This window comes from Meriones unguiculatus, chromosome 21 (genome assembly GCF_030254825.1).
Source record: "Meriones unguiculatus strain TT.TT164.6M chromosome 21, Bangor_MerUng_6.1, whole genome shotgun sequence".
Classification (NCBI taxonomy): Eukaryota; Metazoa; Chordata; class Mammalia; order Rodentia; family Muridae; genus Meriones; species Meriones unguiculatus.
In genome coordinates this window covers 51,133,332-51,143,659 of record NC_083368.1, presented here as the reverse complement: position 1 = coordinate 51,143,659, position 10,328 = coordinate 51,133,332, and the positions used below count along the sequence as shown (strand labels likewise).

At 45.3% G+C, this 10,328-nt stretch overlaps 1 protein-coding gene across 3 annotated transcripts in view; it reads left to right on the top strand.

The window, feature by feature from the left end:
• Positions 1-1,540: 1,540 nt before the first annotated feature.
• The window catches only part of Aass (aminoadipate-semialdehyde synthase), a 57,018-nt gene continuing 48,230 nt past the window's right edge, over positions 1,541-10,328 (top strand). The window contains exons 1-2 of one of the 3 annotated variants that reach the window (XM_021656746.2): positions 1,541-1,675; positions 10,035-10,259. In XM_021656746.2, coding sequence (XP_021512421.1) covers positions 10,050-10,259 — 210 coding nt within the window. In that variant the 5' untranslated portion in view covers positions 1,541-1,675; positions 10,035-10,049. Of the gene's footprint in view, positions 1,676-4,812; positions 4,831-6,823; positions 6,972-10,034; positions 10,260-10,328 lie in introns of those variants that run through there. The other 2 variants (XM_060373874.1, XM_021656747.2) reach the window with 2 other exon arrangements.

Sequence of the window (10,328 nt, the reverse complement as noted above, 5' to 3'; positions counted from 1 at the left end):
CGTGACTCTTACCCCACCAAGGATGGCCCCCACTACAAGGAACGACCTTAGCCACATCCGTCCGTCCAGAACACAACTTTTCAAATACTGACTCCCGGAAAACACTTCCCAGAAAATTTCACCTCGGTGATAATGGTCTCTTCTTAATCACTGCCAGTTTCTCACCTCCAGCTAACCAGCACTGAATATTCCAGGAAAGCAAAAGTTTCACTTTAGTAGTTCTGGTATCTTGTTAATCACAGCTGATTCTTCAGCCCCAGCTAACTGGAACCACAGAATCTTCATTCGAAACAACAAATGGCCCTGAAAGAGTTTTTAAACTTCTGAAACTTGACAAGCCAGACCCATATTGTCTGTGTTGCCCTGACTTTCTTATCTTCTAAGCTCCTACCAAACAGCCCACTCAACACTCAGTGGCTTTGTAGTTCAACGTTCCAAAGCCTTTCCACAGTCCTACCCACAACACATGGTCAGGGCTCTCACAGCAACACTCTGCTCTTCTGTTGCCAGTTTGTCTATTTCTGTGAGGAAAAACAATGTGAGGGGAAAAAAGGGTTTATTTCCCTCACAGTTCCACATAACAGTCCATCATCAAAAGCAGTGAAGGCAGGGACTCAAGAGCAGGATCTGGAGGCAGGAGCCGCTGCAGAGGCCACGGAGGGTGCTCCCACTGTCTGGCTTTCCAGGACTTGCTCAGCCAGCTTTCTTACAGAACCCAGAACCGCCGGCCTAGGGATGGCACCACCCACCGTGGGCTCTCCCCATGAATCGCTAATTAAGAAAATGCCCCACAGGCTTGCCTCAGCCCAGTCTTACGGAGTCATCTTCCTGATTGATGACTAGCTTGTGTAAGTTGATGCAAAATATGGAGCACTTTCGGTTATTTCCAGAAACCTGAGTCTAAACGAAGAGAAACTTGTGAGAACAGGAAGGACGACACCCTTCTGGCCACTACCCCGAGGCTCCACTATCACTGAGGTTAGTCTATACGAAACACACTTTTCAGCAACACTGGACTCTGTAATACAAATTCATCCTTCACGAACTTCTGTTCCTTGAGTGTGGCGTTTCTCAGGTTCTCAGCTAACAGGATTTTAAAATCACGATACAACTCTCATCGGGCTGGGCTTCCTAGTCCTGTCACAGGCTGTGAGAAGGCTGTGTAAAGTGTGTTTCATAAAAACAAACATGACACGTGCGCTTGCAACTGTTTTTCCAGGAGATGTGCAAATCTACTTAGGAGATACTGTCCAGACATTTGTTTGGTGTTTTTTCTGCTCTCGCAGGCTTTCTGCCACAGGCAGTGACAAACATGATCAATAACCATCTAGGGAGGACCCGAAGTCTTGAACTAGGTAAGCTCTAGGGTCAGAGATCTTGCAGGCAGATGAACTTTAGGGTACAGCAGGGGCAGGGCATGACCTAGTACCTGGCAGCGCCGCCGATTGGCGGAGGAGAAGGTTGTTCCTCCGAGGCCGCGGCTGATTGGCTGCAGGAAGGCAGACTTGTGACGCATTTAAAAGTTAAGCAAACACCTCCTCCTTCGTCTGGCTCTCCCTCACCCCCCCCCCCCGTCATCCCGCCCCCCAGGCCAATTTTTTTGCAGGAAAATCAGAGCCCGCAGGGTTCAGACTCAAGAGCTCTGGGCGGCTGGAGACGATCCAGGACTCACAAGGTGAGAAGGGAGCCGGGGCGACGCTGATGCAGGCGCGCCCTCCGCCTGCAGGATGCACCCGGAGCTTCCCGGCTCAACCGCGGGACTCCAGCTGTTTGGCCCGGAGGGCGATCTCGAGAGCCCCACTGTGACAGAGCTGGGGGACAGGGGCAAGCTTTAAGCCTGCCTCGCCGCCCAGCCTTGCTGGGGGAGGTGGGGAGGAAGGGCTGTGGGCTCAGCTCCGCGGCTTCCGACTAGGAAAGAGGAGGGGGCCGATGCACTTTTTGGCGGGTGGGAGCTGCTGGTTGCCTTCTGCTGCTGGGGAGTACGAGTCGATGTTGAAATTAAAGTTGCAGCGTGGATAGCTTATTTGTGGATAGCTTCTTTGCCGGTGGTGGTTGATGGAGGGAGCAAGATTCCCCTCGAACTGCTCTCCCCCCCGCCGCCTCCCCACTCCCCTTTGCTTGGTGGAACTCCAGACCAAACTTCCCACGCCCCAGCTGCAGGTGAAGGGCCAGTCGCGGTGTCTGTGACAGAGACCTGGCTGGATCTGTCAGGAATCTAACTGACAGACTCCAACTGACAGTGCTGTAACCGACAGTACTCCAACTGTCATACTCCAACATGAGTTGGGCATGAGAAAGTTGGGCAAGTTCGGTTTCTGGTCTCCCAAACTCTCCATACTGTGGGCGGCTGTGCAGGCCCACTGTGGGCGGCTGTGCAGGCCAGGCCAGGGCTCAATGAGAGGGCTCTGTGGACATGCCACACTTTGTGACCGACCTGCCTGGTTAAATGGAGGGCGAGCGAGCGAACAGCGCGACTGAGGAAGAATGAATGAACTGGTTCCTAAATCTGTAGAGACTGACGTTTCTTGGCTATTATTGGTCATGAATTGTGAGAATGTGGGCAAGGGGAGCTGACATGAGGCTCTGTAGCCTGCTCTGAATGGCCAGTGATGTGCACGGGGTCCTTCCAGTTCTTTGTACAAAATGGCATGGTGCGTGCGTGCGTGCTTGTGTGTGTGTGTGTGTGTGAATGTTTTGCTACCCACTCCTCCCGCTGTGAAGACAGCAGACCTAGGGCTGCAAAACTGGCTGGCTGTGTAATTTGGTGGTGGTTCTCTGAAGAGACTTAGGGAGACAAGTTGGATTTTATTTGTTGAGGTATTTCCCCAGTCTTCTAGAAAAAAAAAATCATATTTCTTATCACAATTACTGTATTCATTGAATCTGAAGTGTGGTCAATTTAAGGTGCCTCCCTACTCCAGAGAAGATAAAAATGTGAAAACATGTCTTAAATTTGTTGAAACAAAGAGTTGAAATGGCAATGGATTTTACATGCTCACCTGTGTCAAAAGAGTGACACTCAAGAAAGCCTCTTCCAATTTGGGTTCTTCCCCCTCCCCCCCCCCCCTCTGAGAAGCATAATTTACTACAGAGTAGCAAAGAGCAAGGTCAGGTGGTGTCTTCTACTAGGGGGGTGGCTATGGTTGGCATGGGGCCTTTTCTTTCCTTCACATTTATTGTCTATGGCATGTGATAATGGCTCCGCTCACTAGCTCCATGAAGGTTCACAATTGCCTGGAGGGTTAGTTGAGTTTTGTAGATGATGCGCAGACAGCCAAGGTGTGAATCGGCTTCACGGGGTGAGTTCAGGTGCTGGGATCACTTCAAGGAGCAGAGCCTGAACCCACTGTCTCCTGTTGGAAAACTCGGCCTCTGGTTCGTGCAGTTAACGATATACCGCCGAAGACTTTGCTGAGTGTCAGTGCTTTGCTCTCGTGCTAGTGTGTTTCAGACTGGGTTTTTACAGGCTGACTTGTATGTTAAGACTTCCGTGCATTAGAGTTCACACTGACCATGTGGGTCTGGGGGACCAAACTCAGATTATCAGGCTTAGAGGCTATCTCAAAGAGCATGCTACAGAGACTACAGTCTGGATATGGAAACTAAGGTCAAGGGAAGAAGCCCACAGCAAATGATATATTCTGCTTCAAAGCAAGTTTCCCAACTACACCGTAATACATTGGCCTATGAGGCCTCGGCAGTGGACTGTGTGTGCACTGGGGTAGGGAAGATGAGCTGACAATCTTATTTATATCACGTGTGCCCCACTGTGTAGATTTTTATGATGTCTATTTAAAATTTCCCATCTTATTTTAGAGTAAGTTATTTAAAAACTTTAACTGGCTCAAAAAATTATAAAACTATGTATATTAATGAGTATCACATGCTGTTTTGATACATGCATATATCATGTGCTGTTTGAATACAGATAAATATCTCAAACATTTGCAGTTTCTTTACTAAAATCCCTCCTAGGTTTTCAAAATACATAGTGCATTAGTATTAATTATCTACTTGTGCAATAACTCTACTCTTTTTTAAATGGTTGAGGTTTTTCTGATGTGCCAATCACTTGGAATACAGAAAGGAATAATTCACATTTCCTACCCTGGACTATAAGGTTTAGCAGGGAGACATGAGTGTAGCAGATAACTGCAGTTCTGAACGTTGTTTTCCATTTTACTGAGTTTCAATCTAAGCTAGGAGATTCAGGTTTTGTGTTGGATTGTTTGTTTTATTTGAGCGAGGGTTCCACCATGTAGCTCTGGCTGTTCTGAAACTCTCTAAGGACCAGGCTGGCCTTGTCAGAGAGATCCACCTGCCTTCTGCCTCCCAAGGGCTGGGACTAAAGGCCTGCACCACCACACCTGGCTTTGAGAATCAGACTTTTATATTATTTCATTACAGCACCTGAGGGTTGGGACAATATGATTATTCTCAGGTCACATAAATTAACACTACTACGGGAAGTAGCCTCAAAGTCTCCATATGGTTACTTTGTTGTTGTGACAGAAATATCTGATGGAAGCAGTCTGAAGGGGAAAAGATTTGTCTTGGCCCACATTATAAAAAGGGATGCTGCCTGTCATGGAGGGAAGGCGTGAGACTGAGAAGGAGGCTGCTGGTCACGTGTGTTCCTTAGTCAGGATATAGAAAGAGATGGACGTGGGGACTCAGGCTTTCCTCCTCTTCCTTTCATTCAGTCCAGGACCCCAGCCTGTGGAATGGTACCATCCACATTCGGGGAGGCTCCTCCCTCCTCTGTTAAACTTCCCTGGAAATGCCTCACATACATGCCGGAGGTGTGTTTCCTAGGGCATTCTGAATCAGGTAAGCTGACAGTGACCACGCTCCGGGTGTTTTTGTTTGTTTTGTTTTCCTTTTTTTAAACATTTATTTCAATCGTTTGGTTAGGACTTATATAAGAGGTTGCACGTGGCAGTGTTTGAAAAATGTTCTGGGGAAGAGAGAGTGAAAATCTGGGGCCAGTGCCTTCAAAACTCCAGGCTTCATTCCAGCAAGCCTTGAGCTGGGCGGGATTTGGCTCAGCTGGGCTAAGCCACTGTTGTTAGCACTGGAGCCCTTTTGAAACTCCCAGGAACAGTATGATCCAGAGAACAGGGGAGGAAGCACAGCCCCGGAGCCACTGTGTTAGTTTACAGGTACTAGGCAGTTACAGCATATGGCGATACACTTCTGTGTACTTTGTTTTGAAGTACTAGTTATGTGTGGCTGGGGAGGTGGCTCAGAAACGAAAGGCGCTTGCTGTTTTTGCGAAGAGCTGGAGTTTGGTACGCAGCTCTCACACCAGGCAGCTCTGAAATACCTGGAACTGCATTGCGAGGGCTTGGATGACCTCTTTTGACACTCGGGGCTGTACTAACTTAGATATGGACACACACACTGACATAAAATAAATCTTAAAAAATACCAAGTATATTTAAAATATATATCTGCCGTTTTTGAATGAATTAAAAAGAAATTATAAATAATTTGCATTTCTTATATATTATTTCTTCGTCTGAGGTCTATGTTAATCCTTATTATTTAATGCAGGTGAATGTCTCTTGATAATTTAATCCAGGTGTATATCTGATTGCTGGCATTGAAAAACCTCTCCGTGTGATTTAGTAGTTTCAGTCACTGAATTATGGGGATTGGGATTGTTTTAAAATAAACTGCTCCTAGACATGCCTGAATATGGACAGCAGAAATGGAACATTTGCTGTTACTTTTTTTAATAATCAATGTACGTTCCTAAGCTTCCCAGTGGAAGTGGCTAAAGTGAAGCTAAGCCATGCTTACTTAGGTCTTTATATTTTGTGCTTGCGCATTGGTGTAGTGATTTCCCAAGTTGACAAGTATACAAAGTGTTATGCAGAGGGCTGGAGGAACTAAGGGAATTTTTGATGCCTGACGGAGGAATTAAAAGCTCCACGAAAGGCCTGAGGAGATGGTTCATTGGCGAGTTACCTGCTGCACTAGTGTGTGAGCCTGAAAAAGAGCAGCTGGAGATGTCATGACATAGCAGGTTCTGTTGCTATGGAGTGCCACTATCCGTCTGTCTCTGTGCAGCTCACCACCATACTGTGGTGACGTTCCGGTGAATCCTGTGTGAGCAGGAAGATAAGGTAGAGGTAGTTCTCCCCCTCCACAAAGACACAGAGCATACTTTTAAACTTACATTTTTGTATTTGGAATGTTGCCTTGCCCTTGTGTCTTCCCCAACCCCTTCCTCTTCTCCTGTTCTCAAATCCTCCTTCCTCAGGCTACCCTGTCATATCAGCACTCAGTAATGTCAGCTGATCTCACTAGAGTCAATGGATAAGCCAAAATCAGTCCACCTTGCCAGAAAATAAACATGACATTTTCTTCCTAATGTTTCTGCAAAGACCATAAAACCCTCGGCCAGGAAATCCAGAAAGGCTGTGACAGGCATGGCAGGTAAATGCCTCCTTGTGTTGGTGCATTTCCAAAGCCCTCACTGCTGTTTCACTGATTTCCTCCTGTTTTCATGGTGCTGGGGGTGGGGCCTGCTTTAATGCTAGGCATGTGCTCTTCCTCTGAGCTCCATCCTCAGTCAATTTCCTATTTCTTGATGACCTCCGGTGAATGGGAAGCTCTATCCTGAGACCACGTTTCAAAGTTCACTAGGTTATAAGTGACCAGGAATACCTCCCATAATCTCAGCGGTGTTTGTTCCCAAACACCCAGAGGTCTAGAATCTACCTTGGCAGGGACTCAGGGAAGACCTTCTGTGGACAGAGGAGTAGGGGTCAAAAGGGGAGAATTGATAATTGACTAAAGTGGACAGTGGACACTAGATTTGTTTTTGAAGGCAGAGCCGGTGAGAATAGCAGCTGGCCTTTGGCAGAACACAGAAAACCACAGGTTTTAAGCTTTATCGTAGGAACTCTGTTTCTACTCAAAACTGAACCAGCCACTAGACTGTCCTTTTCCTCATCTGTGAGGTAAGAACCATGATACCATCTACTTAAGAGTTTTGCAAGAGGGAAATGAGTTAGTAACTGTAAGGGTGCAGCATAGTGCTAGGCTTATCATATTTAGTCAATGCCAACTATTGGTTTATTTATTTTAAAATATGATTTCAGGAATTTAATGATTTTAGGATTCCTTACAAACATGGAGTCTGTCTTCCTAAGTTCAGTCTCTGATTTTGTCTTTTCCTAGTTCCCTTAGCCCAGCCGCTCTCAATCTATGGGTCTCAACCCTTGTGTGTGTGTGTGTGTGTGTGTGTGTGTGTGTGTGTATCGAATGATCCTGTCATGGGTCACCTAAGACCACCTGAAAACACAGATATTTACATCATGATTCATAGCAAAATTATGGCTGTGAAAGAGCAACAAAAAAACAAAACAAAACAAAAAAAACACAGATATTTACATCATGATTCAATAGCAAAATTATGGCTGTGAAAGAGCAACAAAAATAATTTTATTGTTGGGGGGTCACCACAACATGAGGAGAACTGTATTAAAGGGTTGCAGCATTAGGAAAGTTGAAGTACTGCCTTAGACTGTATGGTTTTGCACGGGATGTGTGTCTCCTGCTATGTCCAAGCCCACACCAACCCCAGGAAAGGAGAGAGTGTCACTGAGTTCAGGAAGGTGACTTTGGGTCATAACCAAGCAGGGTGGTGCCTGGAAAAAGGGTACTAAGTAGTGGTAACATGTGCATGAACTTTCATTTAGTACCAAGAACAGAAGCTCAAAAGATGGCTACCTAGAATCCAGGAAATGCAGTGTGTGTGTGTGTGTGTGTGTGTGTGTGGTGTGTGTGTGTGTGTGTGTGTGTGTGTGTGTGTGTGTGTGTGTGCGCGCGCACACGTGAGTGTGCATGTGTGTGTTCATGTTCAAAGGAGACACTGTCTCTGGAGTTACTTAGGGAAAAGATGTACGGGTTCATGAGACATTGAAAGTGGTTCTTTGATTGGGAAGATTAAGGGTTATTGGGCTTGAGTTTAGCATAGTTCCTTTGAAGAACAAAATTATATAAACCAAAAATGCATGCAGTGTTGCCTTTTACTGAAATGTTAAGTACCTGTTTTCGTTTTTGTTTTTTGTTTTTTTTTCCTCACCCGAATGATATGCACAGTGTTCAGGCAAGCCTTTCTTGGCTCTTGGTAAGCTTTACTTGGGGAGATAGCGTCCCACAAAACTTATTGGTCATGAAAGCTGCCCCCAGCCATTGACTTTCAGGCTCTTATTTTTGGAATTCAAAGAATGAAGTGCACCCCACAGAAGGTGAATTTTAGACAGAAGTTCATTATACATTCATAGGTGGGAGCTTAAGAGTGGTAGAGAGGGCTCTGATTCTAAATGGCAAGAACGGGCCTAGGAAATAGGGTTCTTTCTAGCTGCTACTCTGGGATCTTAAAAAGGACTTATGGCAGGAACTTGGATGAGGCATGGGAAAAGGAAGGGGCTGGTCAATCCAGTTAAGTCACCCACAAATTGTTGAGGTACTTCCTCTTCGATTCCACTTCCCATAGTCTCTTCTGGAATTCTTGGCGTCCAGCAAGAGCATACTCAGAACTTTCTTTCTGGGGTCCCTACCTACCCGACCAGTTTCTATCTCTTGTTCTCATCACACAGTTTGTCCCGGCCAAAGCCTACACTGGTCTCTTGCTGTATGATTTCTGCAGTGTGTAGTTGTTTCTTCCTGGACTTCTTCCTTCTCTCTTGGTTCTGTTATGAAGTGCTCTATTTTTTTTTTTTTTCATAGCAAGTATTTGCAAGTTTCTGGTCATTTTCCCCATCTGTGAGAAAAGTGTCCTTAGAGCTTAACAGAGACGTGTTTCATAAAACTTCTACCGTGTGCTATCTGCAATGAGTAGAACATTTCCAGAAGTATAAAATCATGGGCATTTTTTTTTTGGAGAATATATAATTCCCATAATTTGCTGCCAATGTTACATAGAAAAATGATCTGAAAAATTATGATCAGCAACAGGTGGCTTCAAGATGTATACGAATATTCGAAAAGGATAAAGTAAATACTTCTAGACCTAGATATTTGTGTGGAAAAAACTATATAAATGTTACTTCTCTAGGACACATAATATAGTTTGTACATACGCTTGTTGTGGCTGGCCAAATGAGTGGAATTATACACTTCTGCCTAGCAGTAAGAACTGGTTGAGACCTGCATGGGTTCTGTACAGAGCGCTGAGTGTGGAGGGAAGCTGCAGATCTGTGACACAGAAGGCCGACTCTAAGGAGGAGGTAGGGTGCTTTGGAGTAGGGCCGTTCTAAAATGACGAACCACTGTGGCGCAGTCTGTGTGACTGAATGCTTGGCTTTTATTAACTGACAGTAGTTGAGGGAACAGCCTTGTTAAATCCAGTAATACTGAAGGTCTGGAAAAACGAGGTTTTATTGCTGTTTGATTTTTGTTTCCGGTTTTAGAGACAGGGTCTGGTTGTGTGTTCCTGACAGGCTTTGCATTCCTGATGATTCTTTTGCTTCAGCCTCCTGAGTACTGGGATTACAGACATGTGCCACCAAGCTCCATTGATCAGGTGGTGTTAAGATTATGCATTCTTTTACTACTGCTGATACATCTCTCTGTGGACATTTAAAAAAAAACCCTCTGTGGCCATTAGGGGGCAGAACACACTGAGTGACTCCTTTTTAGTAAGCATTTGGAGAAACCACAGGAGGTTATTTGAACACTCTTGTATACTATTATAGGAATTTCAAGCTTTATACTATCAAAATAGGGAGCTGTTTGTAAGTACTAATATCTGTTATCTTTGCTTTTGTATACTAGACTTACAGTGTTTAAACTTTTATACTAAAAACATGTTTAATAAAACATATAAGAAGTTATGTTGACCAATGTTTGGAGACTTTAATTTGCTTTGTTAAAGGCACATTTACCATCAGAGATTTGCCCTTCTCTTGTTTATCAACTGGGTTGGTTCTATTTTGCAACAGATTTCTAAGGAGACCAGAACTGATCTGGGAGCTCTCTACCCTTTTCTTTGCTACTGTTGAACCTTCCCTTTACAGCTACCAGATTTGAAGATGCTGCGGGCGCAGAGGCTGAGACTGGCCAGGCTAAGAGCCTGCCTCTCCAGGGGTCTCCACCACAAGCCTGTGATGGCGCTCCGGAGGGAGGATGTGAACGCCTGGGAGCGCAGGGCACCCCTGGCTCCCAGACACATCAAGGGCATCACCAAGCTGGGATACAAGGTCTTGATACAGCCTTCCAACCGACGGGCCATTCACGACAAGGTGACTACTTTGAACTTTTTTTTTCCAGAGAAATAGAAATACAGGGACCCATTTTAATATAATAAGGGC